The sequence below is a fragment of the Oncorhynchus mykiss genome, chromosome 31, assembly GCF_013265735.2.
Source record: "Oncorhynchus mykiss isolate Arlee chromosome 31, USDA_OmykA_1.1, whole genome shotgun sequence".
NCBI classification, from domain to species: domain Eukaryota; kingdom Metazoa; phylum Chordata; class Actinopteri; order Salmoniformes; family Salmonidae; genus Oncorhynchus; species Oncorhynchus mykiss.
The window spans coordinates 18,612,631-18,636,523 of NC_050571.1; the positions used below are offsets into that span (position 1 = coordinate 18,612,631).

The 23,893-nt window shown below is 42.4% G+C and overlaps 1 protein-coding gene across 1 annotated transcript in view; it reads right to left on the reverse strand.

The window, feature by feature from the left end:
• The window catches only part of snx25 (sorting nexin 25), a 49,700-nt gene that overhangs the window by 8,023 nt on the left and 17,784 nt on the right, over positions 1-23,893 (reverse strand). The window contains exons 6-16 of the mRNA XM_021583513.2: positions 18,652-18,722; positions 17,289-17,479; positions 12,501-12,632; positions 12,058-12,333; positions 11,009-11,173; positions 9,382-9,513; positions 2,921-3,061; positions 2,492-2,605; positions 1,514-1,675; positions 1,253-1,370; positions 838-904 (exon numbers count right to left, since the gene is read on the reverse strand). Of these exons, the coding sequence (XP_021439188.1) occupies positions 838-904; positions 1,253-1,370; positions 1,514-1,675; positions 2,492-2,605; positions 2,921-3,061; positions 9,382-9,513; positions 11,009-11,173; positions 12,058-12,333; positions 12,501-12,632; positions 17,289-17,479; positions 18,652-18,722 (1,569 nt within the window). The remainder of the gene's footprint in view (positions 1-837; positions 905-1,252; positions 1,371-1,513; positions 1,676-2,491; positions 2,606-2,920; positions 3,062-9,381; positions 9,514-11,008; positions 11,174-12,057; positions 12,334-12,500; positions 12,633-17,288; positions 17,480-18,651; positions 18,723-23,893) is intronic.

Below are 23,893 nucleotides of genomic sequence, written 5' to 3' on the forward strand. Positions count from 1 at the left end.
GGGGACGGCGAGCGGACAGGGGCATATTTGAAATGTTCCAAACATTAGCAGGGATTTTGGGAGAGACCGAGACGTCTTTCTCCCAGCTGGTGCGAGATCACCTAGCTTCGCTGTCAATGGAGTTTGAGTGTTACTTCCCAACCGCAAAAGACCCACGAAGGGTGAAGGACTGGATCCGCAACCCATTCGTGAATGTCCCAGGTGAATCGTCCATGTCCGTGCAGGAAGTAGATCAAATCCTTGAGGTTGTAAATGACGGTGGCCTTAAAAGTATGTTTGAGATGACTTAATCTCCGCCGACCTTCTGGATTCAAATCCAGGCTGAATATCCTGAGAGCCACAAAAGCACAACGTTCCTTCCATTTCCAACATCCGATCTCTGCAAAGCGGGATTTTCCGCAATGATGGCAACAAAAACAAAATTACAGAGTAGACTGGACATACGGAACATGTCACTGTCTCCCATCATCCCTAGATGGGACCATCTTGTTGCTGGGAAACAAGCTCAGGGCTCCCACTGGTGAGTTGCAATGTTTTTATTATATGATTAGAGAAAAATATGCACTTTGTTTTTATGTTTCTACTTAAACTAAAATGTTATGAAAAAGCGGCTATACAAAAACTTCTAGGCCTAATTGATATTCCGACGGCCGGTCCGGGAAAATTGTGTCTACATGAGACCGGTCCGTGGTACAAAAAAGGTTGGGGACCGCTGATATAGACCTTAATAAACCTAGCCTCTTCCCAGATCTGCGTGTACTCTTTGCTTCACACACTGGCAGGAAATAAGAGCAGAAATCTGATAAAACATTTTCATGAAAAGAGAATGATGCTTACTTGTTTATGGTCCTTCCAAACGTGACTTGAACTAGTGCAATTAGAGTTTTTCGTACCCATTTAAACACTGAGAATAAAGGAAGACAAACAATATCACAGAGTGCCAGGCTGATAGCAAGAGGTGACTAGATTAAATAACAGATCCATTAACAAAGTTAGTTTCCAATAACAACAAACAAGGATATAATCTATGCCTTTCAAAATTGCTTTGAACAATTCATTTGATTTAAAGAACACAGACATAACATACACAAACCACACACTCAGTCTACTGAGGTGAAAATGACAGTGTAGTGTCCCCCAAATTCCTTTTATAGTGCACTGCTTTAGACCAGGGCCCTCCCAAAAATAGTGCACTATAAAAGGGAATAGGGGGTCATTTGGGATGCAACCATAGTATAGAGGTTCCACTCACTTCCTCTCAGCTCAAAGATCTCTCCTATGAGCATGAAGCAGGGTTCAGCCAGAGCGTCTTTCTTCCCATCAGCCTCGTCTCCATAGTCAGATAGGTCACTGTCATCCTCCGCCTCTTCCTGTTGGGGAAAAAGGAGTTAGTGTGTATGTGTCTCTCTTTGTGAGAAAGACTAAAAAGGATAGACATGTTTGTACACACACACACATATTAGTCCCACCACCCCAGCCAGCCAGGTCTCCTGATGTGACGGTGCTTACTAACCTCGGTGTGTGAGAAGAAGTCTCCAGACAGTCTCTCCAGGAAGGAGGCCAGGGAGAAGGAGGATTTCTTGTGGATGTCCATGACCTTCAGGTGCTCTGGGGAGGGGCTGAGGAAGGCATAGAGCGCCTCACTCTGACACATCCGCTCGTCTGTCAGCATTTTCTATACATGGTGGAGAAAACAGCTGCAGATTAGACTAGCTGTGTCCCAATTGACACCCTATCCCATAGGGCCCTAGCAGGGACAGAGTTGGAGTCTGGGCTACATCCCAAAAGGCATAGATTCCCAAAGGCTCTGGTCAAAAGTAGTGCACTATATTGGTCATCAAAAAGAACGGAGGACCAGACCAAGGCACTCTTAATATAATGAATTAAAATGTTGATTTGTATGGCATGTTTAATGGAAACAACGCTTAAAAACTATATATTGGGAATAGGGTGCCATTTGAGACAGAGTCGATGCTAATAACTATGGAACCTGACGAGTGCAAATCAATGAGGCAAACAAACTAAATCCTCATCATTCTCGTAATAGTAAAGCTTTCCATCATAACTAACAGTTGTAAAAGCTTGTAAAGAATGTGCTCAATTTAATCTCAAACTTTGACTCTCATCTCCAAACTTAATACATTGTGGTTGTGTCTCATTTTTAAAAAAAATTCTCCCAACATTGAAAGAGCCTAGCTTGAAATCATGATGGCCAATCAACATGCCGTGAGAACAGCAGGAACGAGCCACTCAAACAATACAATTAATTTCCTATCAGACAGAAACATTTTGAAATGAGGAAACAAACTACCTGAGCTCCCAATGGTAGCTATATGTGACATCATCAACTCAAATTACATCTCCTGTTCTGAAAAATGATGTCCTTAGGAGACCGATACTGAGAAATGCCTTCCACATAAACAAAACACTGATTTGAGTGACGTTTTCACTATGATGTGTGGTTGAACCGTGTTGGCAGAGAGTGACTTACTTGTAAAAAGCTGTTGAGCTGGTTTTTGGACTTTTCAAGGAATTTTTGGTCAATTGACTTGAATGGCAGTTTACTGACGGAGGGAAGCTGGACTTTTTTCAAGGTAGGGAAACACTGCATAAAGAACATAAAATCAAAGAGAGGAGAGAGAGAACAAGAGGAGTTATGTTTCAGTCTTCAAGTCTCGTTGTTTGTAGCACCTCATGAAATGCAGTGGCATGGTGACTCACTCCATCTCCATGGCAACCGGACGGTGGAAGCATTGTTAGGGTGATTATCAGATGGCAGGCAGTGATATTTGAAACAAACGGCTGTGATGTAGCAGTGCAGGACTGTGGTAATTAAAAGGCTGTTGTTGGGGGGCAGACAGAGGGTGAGTCAGAGACGCTAGCTAGGCAGGCAAAAACATTAGCATGGAGGATCCTTTACCTCAGTCAGTTTTCGGTGCAGGGCCTGGAACTCTATAAGCTTCCTGGTGACGCTCCAGCGGCTGTTCTTAGAGTCGTCTCCCTCCAGCAGGCTCACTGAGACGCAGTAGCAAGGCATCTGCTCTCCATTCTCCTCTACTGCCTGGTGGGGGATAGGGGACACAGAGGGAATCATTTCCCTTTATTTCACTGCAAAGAATGAGTTGTGGACACAGAGTTAGAACATGGTCAGAGAGTATGGTCAATGGCTACAGTAGGGTGAGACCAAGTGGTCAGAGAGTAGGGTATGGTAGAAAATGACAAGACTGTGTTTTAATACGGTTTATGCATCGAATAAGGTTTCTCAGTACTCTCTCATCTGTGGAGTTGGACCTCTGGGGCTTGGCGCTGGCAATTGATTTAGGATGTCTTGGTGAAAAAACCTACAGCCTGCACTCCAAAGAATGAGTTGGTGTTTGTGTACCAGGGAGGAGATGTCTCCGGTACGGACAGCTGATAAGAAGAACCTTGTCTTTGGGGCCAAACCCTGGATCCTATACAATTAGAACAGTCTTCACAGCAAATGCAATCTGGCTGGGGGATTACTCCTTTCTGACATACAAAACTTCACCTCTAGAGCCAACCGACACATTTGTTGTTTGTCATGAAGACTCAGGAGGATGTACTTATATAGGTTGTGACCCAATTCTGCTCGTTGGGCTCTTAACAATCACCATTGAGAAAACGTTAATGCTCCATTATTGCAATAATTAAAGAAATCTAAAAGTCTATCTTTTGGTAAGAATAATTCCAAGACAATGGCCAATGGTTACAGTAGGATGAGAGCAAGGTGTACTGATGGGAGAAAAATGGGGCCTTGATCCAGGTGGTGACCAAGAACTCAATCAGTGGCGGATATAGATATAGGCGACATGGGCAGCCGCCCAGGGTGGCATCTTGCTGAGGGCGGCACGGCGTGCCTGCACAAAAAATTTAATCATGAAATGGTGACATTTGATCGGTTTTCTATCGCTCATTTGCACGTCACGTCAATGATATCATGTCACCGTGTGGGACTGTGGGTCAATGATATCATGTCACCGTGTGGGACTGTGGGTCAATGATATCATGTCACCGTGTGGGACTGTGGGTCAATTAACCTTGGAGTGCTAAATCGTTAAGAATAATAAAAAACACCAGCAAGGTGAATTGGTTTAGTCTTGACTCTTGGTTGACAGTGTTGGGGGATGGGTAATGTAGTCTTGACTCTTGGTTGACAGTGTTGGGGGATGGGTAATGTAGTCTTGACTCTTGGTTGACAGTGTTGGGGGATGGGTAATGTATTGATGCTCCAGTGCCAAATCAACACAAATTTGTTTCTATTTGTCTTTGTTACTTCTTTTTGATATTTATGGGTCTTATTTTTTTCCGTGTATATGTTTATTATATATACACATACATACAAGTTTTAAATGTTATGATTATTTATTAGTGTTGTTCCAAATGTTGGAATAAAAATGAGTTAGTGCAGAACGGCACCTTTCCAAATCATGTGCAATCCAATAGAATTTACCACAGGTGGACTCCAATCAAGTTGTAGAAACATCAAGGATGATCAATGGAAACAGGAGGCACCGGTATTCAATTCTGAGTCTCATAGTAAACGGTCTGAATAGATGTTTTTTTATTTTGAATACATTTGCAAAAGTTTATAATTTTTTTTTCTTCGCTTTGTCATTATTGGGGTATTGTATATAGATTGATGAGAAAAAAAACATGTAATCCATTTTAGAGAGAGTCTAACCGAACAAAACGTGAGAAAAAAATCAAGACTTTTTGCTAGGTAGCGTTAGTCAGCTGTACCTGAGCCAAAACTCCGGTATTTTCCATACTATAGCTTGTTCTCTAGGGCAGTGGTTTTTCAACCAGTGTGCTGGGTTGACTTAGAAACACCCGTGCAGAAAGAAAATCAAATAATACATTGAATGGCACATGGTTACATCTGGATGGTTGCTTCAAGTCAAGAGCGCACCTGACTTGAAGCAACCATCCAGATGTAACCATGTTAGGGGTATGGCTGTTGTTACATTTGAGGGGTGCGCATCACGAGTAAAGTCATTTGTATCATTCACCATTAGCACAGGCAAATCGGATTAGTGTTAGCAGTACCCCATCCTCTGCCATAGAAACAAACGGAGTGGCTTCCACTCTGTGGTTCCACCTTTGTAGAAAACCGCTTATTTCTAGACCTTTCCGTTCAAAAGTAAGACCTATTTTATGTTTTTCTTTCTTTGGATATTTGCGGGACGCTCTTAAGGATTAGGCCATTTTTTTCAATTTTTGCCTAAAACGATATACCCAAATCTAACTGCCTGTAGCTCGGGCACTGAAGCAAGGATATGCACCATTTGAAAGGAAACACTTTGAAGTTTATGGAAATGTGAAAGGAATGTAGTAGAACACAATAGATCTGGTAAAAGATAAAACACATTTTAAAAAATACTGTTCTTTTGCATTTTTTTGTACCATTATCTTTGAAATGCAAGAGAAAGGCCATAATGTATTTTTCCAGCCCAGATGCAATTGAGATTTTGGCCACTAGATGGCATCAGTGTATATGCAAAGTTTTAGACTGATTCATTGCATTTCTGTCAAACAAATTGTATCAAGACTGCCCAAATGTCCCTAATTTGTTTATTAATAACTTTTCATGTTCAAAATTGTGCACTCTCCTCAAACAATAGCATGGTATTATTTCACTGTAATAGCTACTGTAAATTGAACAGTGCAGTTAGATTAACAATAATTTAAGCTTTCTGCCAATATCAGATATGTCTACGTCCTGGGAGATTTTCTTGTTACGTACAACCTCATGCTAATCGCATTAGCCTATGTTAGCTCAACCGTCCCGAGAAAGGGACACCGATCCTGAAGAAGTCAATTGACTTGCCTAGTTAAATAAAAAGTTAAAAAATAAAATAAAATTGCACTAAATACATTTGTGGCAGAATCTTTTATCACATCGAGGTTTGTCACAGTTCAACAAAGGTTGGGAACCAGTGTTCTAGGGATGTGCATCTTTCCCTTTCAAGACGATTCGAAAAGTATCTAGAAACATGGGCTCCAATACAGGAACGATACGTTTTAGTTTGAAACGATTCGGAGAGATGTGATTTGATTAGAGAACGAATCGATGCGAGTCGGTTCGATGCACCAACATTTGTTGCATAAACATATTACATTTTCCATTCTAAATTAAAATCTTCTGCTCATGGAACTCATGAGCTGGGCCTCTCTGGGATGTATTCGTCTGAACCAAGGGGCCAGGGTTCTGGTCTAGAAGCTCCTACAATGTTGCTTCGGTACTGCAGTTTAACTGATGCCCAGCCAAGAAACACCATTTCCATACACTGTCACATAGATGTCAGATTTGAACATTCCCAATCAGACACTTTAGTCCTCACCTTTATGCACAAAACAGCTATTGAGTTATTCAAATAATTGTAGCTGGGGCAGATTTTTCCCCCATCACTCACAGCCGAAGATATTACAATTTTCTACTAATTTCATGTCTGTCATGTTTTTGGATGACGATCAAAACTTGTTTTTTTATCATGGTTCTCGTCTCTCTGCAGACAATATATAGTTAGCACCATGTTTGGAACTAGAAATAGCAGTATCAAATCGCAATACAAATTGAATAGTGAAGGGAAAGGGAATAGCTAGTCAGTTGTCAATACAAATTGAATAGTGAAGGGAAAGGGGATAGCTAGTCAGTTGTCAATACAAATTGAATAGTGAAGGGAAAGGGAATAGCTAGTCAGTTGTCAATACAAATTGAATAGTGAAGGGAAAGGGAATAGCTAGTCAGTTGTCAATACAAATTGAATAGTGAAGGGAAAGGGGATAGCTAGTCAGTTGTCAATACAAATTGAATAGTGAAGGGAAAGGGGATAGCTAGTCAGTTGTCAATACAAATTGAATAGTGAAGGGAAAGGGGATAGCTAGTCAGTTGTCAATACAAATTGAATAGTGAAGGGAAAGGGGATAGCTAGTCAGTTGTCAATACAAATTGAATAGTGAAGGGAAAGGGAATAGCTAGTCAGTTGTCAATACAAATTGAATAGTGAAGGGAAAGGGGATAGCTAGTCAGTTGTCAATACAAATTGAATAGTGAAGGGAAAGGGGATAGCTAGTCAGTTGTCAATACAAATTGAATAGTGAAGGGAAAGGGGATAGCTAGTCAGTTGTCAATACAAATTGAATTGTGAAGGGAAAGGGGATAGCTAGTCAGTTGTCAATACAAATTGAATAGTGAAGGGAAAGGGAATAGCTAGTCAGTTGTCAATACAAATTGAATTGTGAAGGGAAAGGGGATAGCTAGTCAGTTGTCAATACAAATTGAATTGTGAAGGGAAAGGGAATAGCTAGTCAGTTGTCAATACAAATTGAATTGTGAAGGGAAAGGGAATAGCTAGTCAGTTGTCAATACAAATTGAATTGTGAAGGGAAAGGGAATAGCTAGTCAGTTGTCAATACAAATTGAATTGTGAAGGGAAAGGGAATAGCTAGTCAGTTGTCAATACAAATTGAATTGTGAAGGGAAAGGGAATAGCTAGTCAGTTGTCAATACAAATTGAATAGTGAAGGGAAAGGGAATAGCTAGTCAGTTGTCAATACAAATTGAATAGTGAAGGGAAAGGGAATAGCTAGTCAGTTGCACAACAATGCATTCAACCCAAATGTATCTTTCACATTTAACCCAACCCCTCTGAATCAGAGATGGGGAGGAGTTTTTGGGGACTAACTGCCTTTCTGAAGGGCAGAACGACAGATTTTTCCACCTTTCCGGCTTGGTGATTCAAACGCTCTTAACAACTAGGTTACCTGCCGCCCCCACACCTTCGGGACAATCGCAATTCATATCGTATCGGCACCTAAGTATGGTGATAATGTTGTATCTTGAAGTCCCAGGCAATTCCCATCCCTAAAAAACAGTCACCATATCAATTAGTATACTACTCTGTTATTATCTATGCATAGTCACTTTAATAACTCTACCTACATGTACATATTACCTCGAGTAACCGGTACCCTCTGTATATAGCCTCGCTATTGTTATTTTACTGCTGCTCTTTAATTATTTGTTACTTTTATTTCTTATTCTTAATTATTTTTGTATTTTTTTTAAAAACTGCATTGTTGGTTAAGGGCTTGTAAGTAAGCATTTCACTGTAAGGTCGACATCTGTTGTATTCGGCACATGTGACAAATACAATTTAATTTGATATACTGTATCAATGAGGGTATGCTAAGAAAACACTCCAATGATGAGAACAAATTAACTCTGACTAAAGGACATCTTTAAAAGGTTGGCTGATTAGCTCATTACCATAATGAAGAATTGGAGACAATACTACCATGCTTAATTGAACATCACTACAAACACAAATTTGCTTTTGGCTGAGCAGAATCCGACATGGCTATTAGCTTAGCAGCATAGCATTAGGCCTTGGAGGGGGATTGTGCAGAGTGAACTTTGGAGAGTGGTGTCCTTTCAGTCCTCCTGTGTTTAGACATTTCACAGCCAATTAACAGACAAAGCATTAATCAAAGCTTGTCTCCCAGACTAAATGAAGCGTGAGGAGTAATATGCAAATGAGGCCCTCGTCCTTCCACATACCCGAACAGCTTAAATTGTATACAGCCTCGTCATTGTTATTTTATTGTGTTGCCATTTTTCCTTTTAGCAAATGTTTCTCACTTCCTTAAAAATTGCATTGTTGGTTCAGTGTTTCACGGTAAGGTTGTTGTATACCTGTTGTATTCGGCCCATGTGAGAAATAAAATGTGATTTGAAGGAGATAAAAGGCTCATACAATGTACAGATGTAGGATCTTATATTTGAGCCAGTTTGCTACAGCTTGAAAATAATCATGCGGCAACAGGTAATGTGAATAATAATATAATTTGTGGAGATTTTTGTACGGGTTCATATATTTTTTCGTAAGGGAAAAATCAAGTCTCAAATGCCTTTTTAAACCTCAAATACACTAAATGCTTTACATTTCCTGCAATGCAGGACAGTTCTTTCTGCAACTGGATGATCAAATTAAGATCCTACATCTGTAGTCCAATCAATAACACCATACAAATGATGACTGGGACCATTTTATCCTTCCTTTCAGTTTTGTATTTTCTTCCTCAGTCTGAGCTCCTACCTCTCTCTCATCCATCTAGACTAGACAGAAGCTCTGTTATTAGTGCTGTGCGTAATAAAGGTTCCGGAAGGTGTAGATGCATTCGTTTCTCTCTGGCTCGTTGCTCTCAGATCAGGGTTTTATCTGTTTCGAGTTTGGCCAGAGGTACTGGAGCCCTGGACACAGGAGACTAGAGAGCTCACTGCTGCGCTGCTGTCATATCACTGGAACACAGTCAATAACTAAGAGTTGGGATGGTGCTGTGTGTGTTTGTCTCACTCACCTCAGCTGTTGTGATGAGGGCCCTCCAGGAGCCCAAGTTCTCACACCACCAGTCTGTGCGGGAGATGTGCAGCTGCAGGTCACTGTGCTCCTTCTCCATGGCCCCAATCTCCTCCTTCAGTTTACACACAATCTGAGAGAGGAGAGCGCGCGCGCACACACACACGTCAAAAGATGGCTCTAACCCAGACAGAGTACCAACTGTGTCTCATACACAGTACCAAGGAGCGGGAGACTAATCCGGACGCTTATAAGAAATCCCTCTATGCCCTCAGACGAACCATCAAACAAGCAAAGCGTCAATACAGGATGAAGATTAAATCCTACTACACCGGCTCTGACGCTCATCGGAGGCAGGGCTTGCAAACTATTATGGACTTACAAAAGGGAAACCCAAACTCGAGTTGCCCAGTGACGCGAGCCTACCAGACGAGCTAAATGCCTTTTATGCTTGTTTTGAAACAAGCACGAAAGCACCAGCTGTTCTGGATGACTGTGTGATAACGCTCTCAACCTCTCCCTGACCGAGTCTGTAATACCTACATGTTTCAAGCAGACCACCATAGTCCCTGTGCCCAAGGAAGCAAAGGTAACCTGCCTAAATGGTTGCATCACCGCCTGGTATGGCAACAGCTCGGCATCTGACCGTAAGGCACTACAGAGGGTAGTGCGAACGACCCAGTACATCACTGGGGCCAAGCTTCCTGCCATCCAGGACCTATATAATAGGCGGTGTCAGAGGAGAGCCCATAAAATTGTCAGACTCCAGTCACCCAAGTCGGCAAGCAGTACCAGAGCGCCAAGTCTAGGACCAATAGGCTCCTCAACAGCTTCTACCTCCAAGCCATTAGACTGCTGAACGATTCATAAAAATCACCACCGGACAATTTAAATTGACACCCCCCCCTCTCTCGTACACTGCTGCTACTCGCTGTTTGTTACCTATGCATAGTCACTTCGCCCCCACCTACATGTACAGATTACCTCAACTAGCCTGTACCCCTGCACACTGGCTCGGTACCGGTGCCCCCTGTATATAGCCTCGTTATTCTTATTGTGTTACTTTTGCCTACTTGGTAAATATGTTCTTCTTCTTGAACTGCACTGTTGGTTTAGGGCTTGTAAGTAAGATTTTCACGGTAAAGTCTACGCTTGCTGTATTCGGGGCATGTGGCAAATAAAGTTTGATTTGATACAATAAATATTATTTCTCTTTCTTTTCCTCTCTGCATTGTTGGGATGGACCCGTAAGTAAGCATTTCACTGTTAGTCCACACCTGTTGTTAATGAAGCATGTGACAAATACATTTTGATTTAAAGGTGGCTGTTTAATCAATGTCAGTTTTCAAGGGCTGCTTGTATTATAGGTAGGGGCAGACATTCTTTCAGGGAAAAATGAATGGGTTCTTTATGAATGCCAACACACAGACAGACAGAGAGAGAGGTAGAAAAAGTGTGCTCGGCCTGCAGGTAAATGACAGCAGCACAGTCAATGATGGGCTTTTGTATTCGTCAAGTAACCATAAATAGAAAGGATGCAACCTTGAGGGTACACTCAATATCAATGTTCATAAAAACACACTCGCTATGCATTGAAACAATAGCAGCTGAACGGTGTAGTGGGATACCTTTTTGTCTGGCTTGGGGGCATTTTGGATGGAGCCCAGGGCCTGACGTTTGTACTCCAGCTTGTCGTAGAGCTGGCGCAGCTTGTTGACAGCGTAGCTGGCCTGCTCATTGATGCCTTTAGTGCCCTCGTCCAGCGCCTCCTCCCCTCCCTCCAGAACCTGGAGCTGTGCAGAGGTGGAGGTTTAGATGATGGTGATAATACAAACGTGGATTAACTTGCCACAATGCTAATAGAGCCCCACAGTGGAGGTGTCATAACACCCAGAAAACCTAGCAGTCAAACAGGGAAATGGTTCCAATTGTTTTTCCAGCACAAATTCTTCCCATAGGGGATTTTACAGTTAAAATAAGGGCTGTGTTTCGTGTAGGCTTACCCTGGCTTGACGTTTTGACAACCATGTAAATCTCTCTAGGACAAGGTGACTTATCAATATATTCACCTGTATTTACTCTCAGATTCGAAAATGCAAATTAGCAAAGTAGACATCATGTAAGACTACAAGTCCCTGCAAACTCCTGCACATCATCTCTAGCTGACACCTTTGCTAACAGGCATTGTGTCAATTCAAAACTTGCACAAAACAGTTCACAGAATTGTCCATTTAAAGAAATGTTCCCAATTTATTCATTACTAAATTTAGCTAACATTAGATAGTTAATCCAGATATTTTTTAACTTTGCCTCAATTCAGCAGTCTCGTCCAGATCATTATGGCATTTGTAGTTCTTTATGATAGTCACATTAACATTTCTGGGAGGTGAATACATGTGAATGTATTGATAAGTCACTTTGTCCTAGAGAGATCTACATGGTTATCAAAATGTCATGCCAGGGTAAGCCTACGTGAAACACAACCCTTATTTTAAGTGTTTCTAAAATTCCCTACAGGAAACATTCATGGTGCAAAAAATGATTAGAACCATTTCCCTGTTTGACTGCTAGGTTTTATGGTTATGACTCGTACTGTGGTACTCCGCGGACAACACTGTAGCACATGCTGGCTGGTATGTGAACATCTGCGCCAGTGCATGTCCCCTTCCCAGCTTACCCCTTCGTCTTTGTCCTCGCTGCTGGACTGGGAGCTGCACTGCTGCTCCTCTCTCCTGATGAGCCTCTCGTAGAGGTCAGAGACCAGGAAGGACGGGTAGTAGCGCTCCTTCATGGTCTCATACACATCCCCCTGGATCCGGTGGAACACGTCCGTGCCCTTGTTCCCCACCAGGGTCTGCTGGATCTCCTTGTACAGGGCTTTCTCCACCGGGATCTCCCTGCTCTCCACAAAGAAGTTCTGGTAGATCTCCCCCACCAGCTGGGGAACCTCGTTCTGGGAAAAAACAAGTCAGGATGTGCACTGGGTTTTCAGCTTTAAAAGACAGATTTAGTTTCACCACAAGTCTCAGCGTAATGTTACCTGTCTGAGATATTTTACATGATGTCAGTCGTCACTAACACTGGCTTAACGTTTAATTTTGGAGGATGTGACAACTTTACCTTGTTGGCAGTCTTGAGCATCTCCACTAGCTCCCAGAAGCTGATGAGAGCCCTTTTGTCCACTCGCTCCATGTAGACACGGAAGTGCTCCCGGAACCCTGGGTTAGACATGATCTCTTCAAATTGGAGGATCTACAGGGAACAGACAGAACACAGGGGGTTTGCATAACGGCTTTTGATACCAGCCCTGCTCAAACATTTTAGATAAAACAACACTAAATATAATCTTGTCACCAAATAAATGATTTAAACACTATTTTGCAATGATGGTCTACAGTGGCTGCAACAGCACTCTGTAGGGTAGCACCATGGTGTAGCCAGAGGTCAGCTGGCTTTCGTCCTCCTCTGGGTACATTGACTTCAATAAAAAAAAACCTAGGAGGCTCATGGTTAGGAGGCTCAACTTCCGGAGTACGTACTCCAACCTATCAGAGCTCTTGCAGCAAGAACTGACATGTTGTCCAGCCAATAAAAGGATCAGAGATTGAATCTAGTACTGAAAAGCATAAGCTACAGCTAGCTAGCACTGTAGTGCATAAAATGTGGTGAGTAGTTGTCTCAGAGAAAAAGACAACAGCTTTGAACAAATTCATTTTTTCTCAAAATGAAGGAGAAGCAAGAGACATTGTCATTATTTGAAGTCCACAAGTGAAGGGACAAGGTGAGGAGAGTGTGTGTAGATGCAAAAAGGAATCCAACGTGGCTGCTACAAAAGTGAACAGTGTTTCTCAAACGGAGTGAAACAGGATAAACATACCTGAAGTTGTCCAATAGAAACTGATTACACCCTATATCAGCAAAATGCAGGGAAGAATGTGTCACTCTCTGACCATTTATTGACTTGGCCAAAGCTTTTGATTCGGAAGACCATTCCATTCTTTTGGGCCAGCTAAGGAGTATTGGTGTCTCCGAGGGGTCTTTGGCCTGGTTTGCTAACTACCGCTCTCAAAGAGTGCAGTGTATAAAGTCAGAAAATCTGCTGTCTCAGCCACTGCCTGTCACCAAGGGAGTACCCAAAGGCTCAACCCTAGGCCCAACGCTCTTCTCAAATCACATCATCAACATAGCTCAGGCAGTAGGAAGCTCTCTCATCCATTTATATGCAGATGATACAGTCCTCTACTCAGCTGGCATCTTCCCGAATTTTGTGTTAAATGCTCTACAACAAAGCTTTCTTAGTGTCCAACAAGCTTTCTCTGCTCTTAACCTTGTTCTGAACAACTCCAAAACAAAAGGTCATGTGGTTTGGTAAGAAGAATGACCCTCTCCCCACAGGTGTTATTACTACCTCTGTGGGTTTATAGATTGAGGTCGTCACCTCATACAAGTACTTGGGAGTATGGCTAGACGGTACACTGTCCTTCTCTCAGCACATATCAAAGCTGCAGGCTAAAGTTAAATCTACACTTGGTTTCCTCTATTGTAATCGGTCCTCTTTCACCCCAGCTGCCAAACTAACCCTGATTCAGATGACCATCCTACCCATGCTAGATTATGGAGACATCATTTATAAATCAGCAGGTAAGGGTGCTCACGAGCGGCTAGATGTTCTTTACCATTCGGCCATCAGATTTGCCACCAATGCTCCTTATAGGACACATCACTGCACTCTATACTCCTCTATAAACCCGTCGCAAGACCCACTGGTTGATGCTTATTTATAAAAACCCTCTTAGGCCTCACTCCCCCCCTATCTGGAGAGATCTACTGCAGCCCTCATCCTCCACATACAACACCCGTTCTGCCAGTCACAATCTGTTAAAGGTCCACAAAGCACAAACATTCCTGGGTCGCTCCTCTTTTCAGTTCGCTGCAGCTGGAACGAGCTTCAACAAACACTCAAACTGGACAATTTTATCTCAATCTCTTCATTCAAAAACTCAATCATGGACACTCTTACAGACAGTTGTGACTGCTATGTGTGGTGTATTGTTGTCTCTACCTTCTTGACATTTGTGCTGTTGTCTATGTCCAATACTGTTTGTACCATGTTAAGTTCTGCTACCATGTTGTGTTGCTACCATGTTGTTGTTATGTTGCTACCATACTGTTGTCATGTGTAGCTGCCTTGCTATGTTGTCATGTGTAGCTGCCTTGCTATGTTGTTGTCTTAGGTTTCTATGTAGTGTTCTCTTGTTGTAATATGTGTTTTATCCTATATTTATATTGTATTAAAAAGTTCTTATATATATATATATATATATATCCCAGGCCCCATCCCCGCAGGAGGCTTTTTGGTAGGCTGTCATTGTAAATAAGAATTTGTTCTTAACCGACTTGCCTAGTTAAATAAGGGTTAAATAAAACTTTTTTATGTACTACCTTAGTCCTTAGATGTGTTTACTTGCAGGCTGACTAGCAATGTATTGTGTTGCAATGTCCCTTACATTGGATGCCTAATTAGTTATTAGTTTGTTCTCTATCATATTTTACAGGCTTGGCCTACCTGCTGCTGTCTCCGTCCTTGAGAAACGTCCCACTCGTTGTGCACACATGCAAGTGATGCGCATAAACACACATGCACTAAAGCGTCATTCCAATCCTGGCTGATATGTAGATTTTTATTTGATCGATAAAATATATTTTTTAAACTGTGCCTAAATAAATTACATGAACAAATTCTTAAAATTGAATTCCAAAACTGAGGGTTGGAAAACACAATTGTAAAATGTCATGACTTTTCCAGGGTTTTCATGACCATAGGAAGCCTGTATACTGGCCCCAGAGAACAGCAGACTGTGCATCCCAAATGGCAGGTCACTACCTTTAAAACACAGGGCTATGGTCAAAAGTAGTCCACTATGTAGGGAATAGGGAAAGGGGGATACCTAGTCAGTTGTACAACAATGCATCAACTGAAATGTGTCTTCCGCATTTAACTCAACCCCTCTGAATCAGAATAGGGTGGCAGTCAATAAATGCCATTGATTTGAAGGTTAGCGAGCCAATTTAAAGGTGACAACAAAAATGTACAGAGTAGAGCACTATTCAGTGTGGTGAGGAGACCTGAGGTTATTTATCACTGCCAGAAACAGACACTGTGCTCGTCAAAAACATTGAGAGCTCATGTCGTTACGGGACTAATGGGCCAATGTTCCAACAGGGTGTTCAGGGTGGGCTGACACAGACTGCATCCCAAATAGCACCCCATTTTCTACATAGTGCACTACTTTGACCAGAGCCTCATCCGATCAGTTACTGAACTCCAGATAAGGGAATGCCAGGCCCACATTCATTAAAGCTCAGGCATCTGGGACTGCAGAGGAGTCAAAGTAATGTTTAATGACACTCAAATACAGTTACAATATGAACTAATGTAATGGGAGGCAATAAGGTCTTCCTCTCCCTGCTGTAATTATACTCTATAGGGAACCTCCGGGTATGTCAACACAGCCCTTACTGTGAAATGCCAAAGGGCTCAGTGCATGTGTGTGCTGTAGATATTACACTGTCAAACAAACACATGGCTGTTCAGCCGTCTTGGCTGTTCAGCCATCTTGGCTGTTCTGCTGTGTAATAAAACAGGATTTAATCAGAGTTTAGAGGGTTTAGAGCACGTGTCAAACTCATTCCTCTGAGGGCCGATTGTCCCCAGACCTGGTTGACGAGTTCTTAATTGAAAGTAAAAAAAATGTAAGACCAGCCGACACTACATGGAATGAGTTTGACATCCCTGGTTTAGAAGGATTACCAGGATGTGTACTCCAAGCATGCGCTGACCAACTGGCAAGTGTCTTCACTGACATTTTCAACCTGTCCCTGACTGAGTCTGTAATAACAACATGTTTCAAGCAGACCACCATAGTCCCTGTGCACAAGAACACCAAGGTAACCTGCTTAAATGACAACCAACCTGTAACACTCACTTCTGTAGCCATGAAATGCTTTGAAAGGCTGGTCATGGCTCACATCAACACAAAAACCCTAGACCCACTCCAATTAGCATACCGCACCAACAGATCCACAGATGACACAATCTCTATTGCACTCCACACTATCCTTTCCCACCTGGACAAAAGGAACACATACATGAGAATGCTGTTCTACAGCTGCACCATCGATAGCATCCTAACTGGTTGCGTCACAGCCTGGTATGGCAACTGCTCGGCATCCGTCCGCAAGGCGATACAGAGGGTAGAGCATACGGCTCAGTACATCACTGTGGCCAAGCTTCCTGCCATCCAGGACCTTAATACCAGGCAGTGTCAGAGGAAGACCCTAAAAATTGCCAAAGACTCTAGCCACCCGTCATAGACTGTTCTCTCTGCTACCGCATGGCAAGGGGTACCGGAGCACCAAGTCTAGGTACAAAAGGCTTCTGATCAGCTTCTACCCCCAAGCTCTAAGACTGCTGAACAGTTAATCAAATGGCTACCTAGACTATTTGCATTGACCCCCACCCCCCCTTTTTTTTAACACTGCTGTTACTCTTTGTTTATTATCTATGCACCCCTACCTACATGTACACATTACCTCGACTAACCTGTACCCCCGCACACTGACTCGGTACTCCCTGTATAAATAGCCTCGTTACTGTTATTTTATTGTGTTGCTTTTTTAAAAACTTTAGTTTATTTAGTAAATATTTTCTTAACTGCATTGTTGGTTAAAGGGCTTGTAAGTAAGCATTTCACAAAGTATTCGGCGCATGTAGCAATATCATTTTTTGAGAATAGTTTTTTTTTTTTGGATTTAGAGGGTTTAGAGCAGAGGGACTGCAGACAGACTGACATAAACCCCAGCCAAACATCAACACTGGGCACAGTGTGTGTGTGTGTATAGTCATACCCTCTGACTCTGGGGCCCCTCTCCCTCGTCCGTGCAGCCCTCCTCCTGCTGTTCGTAGTTGGGGCCCCCCAGGAGACGGATGCGTTTTTCACACTGCTTCTTGGCCACAGTCAGCTGGTTGATGTAGCGCTTCATGTTGCGTGCTCTGAGCAGGTCGGCCTTCATGGCTGCAGTCTCCTTCCCTTTACTGTCTGTAGGGACGAGTTGTCGGAAGACATCTTAGTATATTTAAAATATACGGTTGATCAGTTAAATACCACCACCGAGGCCACAGATGCTTTAATCCAAAGATTTGATAGGTTAATCAAAGCCAACACCAAGGACAAAGGCACAGCCCTTCAAATAGTGATGAGAGAAGAGATTCTTTATCAACCTTGTATTGAGACCAATAAAACTAGCTCCCTCAGACAGAGAGAACAAGAGAACCCTGCAGGTCTCAGACAGGAGATGGGACATGAATCCTTCAGACAAATTGACACTATTGAGTTCCACACCATCCCCATTACTGTGTTAGGATGATTCAAACAACTCATGTTACATCTATTTTCAACATGACGTCTCTGGATGGACTAGAGGAGGGTGAATGAGAACATGACGCACTACGTTGTGGAGGAAACATCATCTGCCCTCCTACAAACATAACTCAATTTCCCCCCTGTACAGAGGTAATGAAAGCCTGGCTGGGAGGCAGATGGGGTGAGACAGAGGATCAAGTGAACAGCTTTTAGCTCACATTGGAGTTGCCACAATGTCTTTCTCATTCATCACATACAAATCATCCACCCTCTTTCTCTGAATCATATCGCTCAATTCATCTGAGAAAAGGTGAAGACTGACAACGGCAGCCTCTCCTTTCTGCTGTGTGAGAGATCAGTGAATGACATTTAGCTTCCAGCCTGTCAGTTTCCAGTCCACTGCCCATCGCAACTCGCTGAGAAAGAGAGAATATTAAAGTGTTGCAGCTTGCTGAGAGAGAAACATTTTAATGCATTCACTGGCTCATAAAGACCCTTCGCCTCATAGGAAATTTCCGGTTAATTTCTCTGGGTAATCACTGTGCCACCACCTTGGTAACTGCCCAGCTGTCAATCATAGCTCTTAGTCATAGATGCAACATCAAACTCCATTGACGTCAGAGCTGTTATAGACCTGGACCCGTACGCATAAAGCATCTCAGAGTAAGAGTGCTGATCTAGAATCAGTTTTCCTTTTTAGTTCACATTAAATAAGATTACATGGACAGGGCGGGACCTGATCCCAGATCAGCACTCCTACTCTAGACCGTATTCATAAAGCGTCAAGAGCACAGCCTGTAGCTAAAGGTTGTTCACTAGAGACAGTGGAGTTGTTGTTCATGGCCTACCTTTCTGTTTCTTCAGCTGGGGGAGGCTGCTGATGGTGGTGGCCTGAATGATCTCCACCACGATCTGGTACCTACAGAAGGAGCGAGAGGAACAAGTTAGGAAGGGAGAAGAGACGGGAAGAACAAAAAGGAGTTGTTTCAGCTTGGACTAACATACCATTAGTATAATTGAAAACAGGACGTCATCCTGTAGGCCTGCCCAAAGAGCCACCCGCCACAATAGTTAGACGTATGTCATTTATGGTTAAGTATCAGAAGGTAGGAAAGCCATGGTGGTGCAGAGAACATTTAGTTTGAATTTCACATCCCAATTACATGTGAAATAAGCCATTAAAAAGTGCCAATGAAACAATGACTCCAAGCAAGTGGAGATGACACCAACTGCAATCATTTTGTGTTCTCACTGCCTCGTACCATGCCTCAAATGACCAGAGACGTCAAATAAATGCAATAGATGGCAGGGCAGCATAGATGGCAGGGCACCATAGATGGCAGGGCACCATAGATGGCAGGGCCTCCCTCTGGCACTCTCACAGACAGACTGGTTTGCATGTAATTACCTCATTGCAGTCAACTACAAGTAATGCTGATGGTAGTTCAAGGCCATGTGACCTTGGCTATGGGTAGATATGATTGGGATGATAACCATTGTATCCATCAGGAAATAATATTTGCGTCATACAGCATGTCATCTTAAGACACAAGCAACACGTCACTAACATTACATAGAGCATTAGACATAGTGTATTCAGAAAGTATTCAGACCCCTTGACTTTTTCCACATTTTGTTACGTTACAGCCTTATTCTAAAAATGATTAAATAAAACATTTCTCATCAATCTGAGCACAATACCCCATAAAGACAAAGCAAAAACAGGTTTTTAGAAATACCTTATTTACATCATTCCCTTTGCTATGAGACTCGAAATTGAGCTCAGGTGCAACCTGTTTCTATTGATCATCCTTCATCTGTTTCTCCAACAGGAGTCCACCTGTGGTAAATTCAAATGGATTGGACATGATTTGGAAAGGCACACATCTGTCTATATAAAAGGTTCCACAGATGATATTGCATAACAGAGCAAAAACCAAGCCATGAGATCAAAGAAACTGTCCGTAGAGCTCGGAGACAGGATTGTGTCGAGGCATAGATCTGGGGAGGGGTACCAAAAGCCTTCTGCAGCATTGAATGTCCCCAAGAACACCGTGGCCTCCATCATTCTTAACTGGAAGAAGTTTGGAACCACCAAGATTCCTCCTAGAGCTGGCAGCCCAGCTAAACTGAGCAATTGAGGGAGAAGGGCCTTGGTCAGGGAGGTGACCAAGAACCCAGTGGACACTGACAGAGCTCTAGAGTTTCTCTGTGGAAATAGGAGAATCTTCCATGGGAAGCGTCACGTCTGGAAGAAAGCTGGCACCACCCCGACGGTGAAGCATGGTGGTGGCAGCATCATGCTGTGGGGATGTTTTTAAGCAGCAGGGACTGGGAGACAAGTCAGGATCGAGGGAAATATGAACGGAGCAAAGTACAGAGAGAACCTTGATGAAGTCCTGAGTGCTCTGGAGCAGGTTCTCAGACGGGGGCGTCCTTGAGTGACCCAGCCAGTCCCGGACTTGAACCCGACCTGAAAATAGCTGTGCAGCAACACTCCCCATCCAACCTGACAGAGCTTGAGAGGATCTGCAGAGAAGAATGGGAGAAACTCCCCAAATACAGGTGTGCCAAGTTTGTAGTGTCATACCCAAGAGGACTCAAGGCTGTAATCGTTTAATTAGCTAAAATTTCTAAAAACCCATTTTTGATTTGTCATTACGGGGTATTGACATAATACAGCACAAAATAGTGAAGGCATCATCAACCACTGCCTGTATGGGAACACTGTGTCCCAAATGGAACACTATTCCCTATATAGTAAACTACATTTAACCAGGGCCCATGTCTCTGGTCAAAAGTAGTGCACTATAAAGGGAATAGGCTGATTTAAATGAATCATTTAACATATTTTATAAATGTTTGCATTGAACTTGAAAATATGTCTGTTTTGAGTACATGTTGGCTAACCCTTGACCCATTTAAGAGCGCTGTTTTGTCAATATTCACTGTTCTGCAATATATGCTTAAACAATTGAAGTATTTGCTGTGCATTACAGTGATATAAACACCCCTGTTTTAGAGACATGTTGTAGTGATAAGGGATGTTAGCTTTATAACTTTTATTTTCCAATTCTATAAAAACATGCCAAAATGCTAACAAAATTAGCCCTGGAGCATTATAGTGGTATAAAACAGAACCAAAAGAAGTTGAGATTTGTATTACAAAAAAAGTGATATAAAACCCCCGTTTTAGAGACCTGTTACAGTGATATAAATCCCCCGTTAGTGATATAAAACCCCTGTTTTAGAGACCTGTTACAGTGATATAAATCCCCCGTTAGTGATAAAAAAACAAACATTTTAGAGACCTGTTATACTGATAAACACCCCGTTTTAGAAACCTGTTACAGTGATATAAAAACCCCTGTTACAGAGACCTGTTACAGTGATATAAACCCCCATTATAGTGATATAAAAACCCCATTTTAGAAACCTGTTACAGTGATAAACCCCCGTTTTAGAGACCTGTTATACTGATAAACACCCCGTTTTAGAGACCTGTTACAGTGATATAAAAACCCCTGTTACAGAGACCTGTTACAGTGATATAAAACCCCCATTATAGTGATATAAAAACCCCATTTTAGAAACCTGTTACAGTGATAAACCCCCGTTTTAGAGACCTGTTATACTGATAAACACCCCGTTTTAGAGACCTGTTACAGTGATATAAAAACCCCTGTTACAGAGACCTGTTACAGTGATATAAAACCCCCATTATAGTGATATAAAAACCCCATTTTAGAAACCTGTTACAGTGATAAACCCCCGTTTTAGAGACCTGTTATACTGATAAACACCCCGTTTTAGAGACCTGTTACAGTGATATAAAAACCCCTGTTACAGAGACCTGTTACAGTGATATAAAACCCCCATTATAGTGATATAAAAACCCCATTTTAGAAACCTGTTACAGTGATAAACCCCCGTTTTAGAGACCTGTTATACTGATAAACACCCCCTGTTTTAGAGACCTGTTACAGTGATATAAAACCCCCATTACACTGATAAAAACCCTGTTCTTGATTCCCTGATAAAGCGCTCTGCTACAGTACATGTCATCTAACTGAAGCTCAGTTCCCATGGAAACCCAGCAGTAAGGTATACGGACAGGGCGGGTTCGGTGTAATTTAAGCTAGAGCTCCACGTCATCAGTGTGCTTAAATATGGTTACATCTACCCTGCTAAACTAGCTAATTTAGCTGTCTGGATACTGCAATTATCACACAAGTGAAAAGCCTTATATCCAGCAGGTAGCCTAGCAGTTAAGAGCGTTGGGCCAGTAACAAAAAGGTTGCTGGTTCGAATCCCTGAGTCAACTAGGAGAGAAATCTGTCAATGTGCCCTAATGCAACGCACTTAACCCTAATTGCTCCTGTAAGTAGACTCTGATAAAGAGCCTCTGTTAAATGCCTAAAAAGTAAATCCACTGGTTTAAACTGTTGGACACAGTAAGAGAACAAACACTTTAGCCTAAATGATTTCCGTAACTGAGAATTGGATCAGACACCTCTGGTAAACAGACTACCAACAGTAGATACATATGAGTCATCCTTAGCTAATGTAGCAGGCTGTCCTTGCAACATTTTAGCCAGCTGCTTAAAACAAGAGAACATTGCCAAGACTCAGAGTGCTTAAGAAAAAATGGTTTACAGTTGGATCAATATAGTATCAAATTAGCAACGAAAAAAATGAAGGGTCTATATCTTGTGATCGATGTGGAGAACATGACTAGTGTTAACGATTAAAGCGTATGAAATCATTGCCTTTGAGAGTGCCATACAGAAAGACTGGACTGATCCACAGTTGTGATGGATCCGGTATTATAAGATGCTTTGCTGATTTATCATACACTAGTAACTACAGGGCATTCAATGGCTGCATCCCAAATGGCACCCTCATCCCTATAGAGTTCACTACCATGGGGCTCTGGTCAAAAGTAGCGCACTATAGGGAATAGGGTGCCATTTGGGACTAATACATCCGTCCTCCAATGCAGTTTCTGATCGTCAGGCACAAGGCAGGCTGAACACCAGCTGCATGCACAGTGCCTTCAGAAAGTATTTATACCCCTTGACTTATTCCACATCCTGTATTGTAGCCTGAATTCAAAATGGATTCAAAAGATGTTTCTTCTCTCCCATCTACACACAATACCCCATTATGACGAAGTAAAAATATGTTTAGAAATGTTTGCAAACTTAATTCAAATGAAATAAAAAAAAATATTTGCTTAAGTATTCACACCCGAGTCAATACTTTGTAGAATACCTTTGGTGATGATTACAACTTTGAGTGGTCTCGGGTATGTCTGTATCAGCTTTGAGTGGTCTCGGGTATGTCTGTATCAGCTTTGAGTGGTCTCGGGTATGTCTGTATCAGCTTTGAGTGGTCTCGGGTATGTCTGTATCAGCTTTGAGTGGTCTCGGGTATGTCTATCAGCTTTGAGTGGTCTCGGGTATGTCTATCAGCTTTGAGTGGTCTCGGGTATGTCTGTATCAGCTTTGAGTGGTCTCGGGTATGTCTGTATCAGCTTTGAGTGGTCTCGGGTATGTCTGTATAAGCTTTGAGTGGTCTCGGGTATGTCTGTATAAGCTTTGCACATGTGGATTTTCCCCCATTCTTCATTGCATATTTTCTCAAGCTCTGTTAAGTTAGATGGGGAGCAGCGGTCACGTGCAGTACTGTGGAGACTGTTGACCTTCTGGCAGGTTCTCCTATCTCAGCTAAGGAACTCTGTAGTTCTGTCAGAGTGGTCATTGGGTTCTTGGTCACCTCCCTGACCAAGGTCTTATTGCCCGGTTGCTCAGTTTGGTCAGACGTCCAGCTCTGGTCAGAGTTTGGGTAGTTCCATTTTTCAATTTCCCAAATGGAGACCACCGTGCTCTTGGAAACGTTCAACACTTTACAAATTATTTTAAGGCCTTACCCACATATGCCTTATCACAATTCTCTCAGAACTACTGAGAGTTTCTTGGACTGCATGGTATAGTTTCTGCTCTGACATACACTGTCAACTGTAGGACCTTATATAGACAGGTGTGTTTCTAAATCACCTCCAAAGAATTGGTCACAGATGGACTCCAA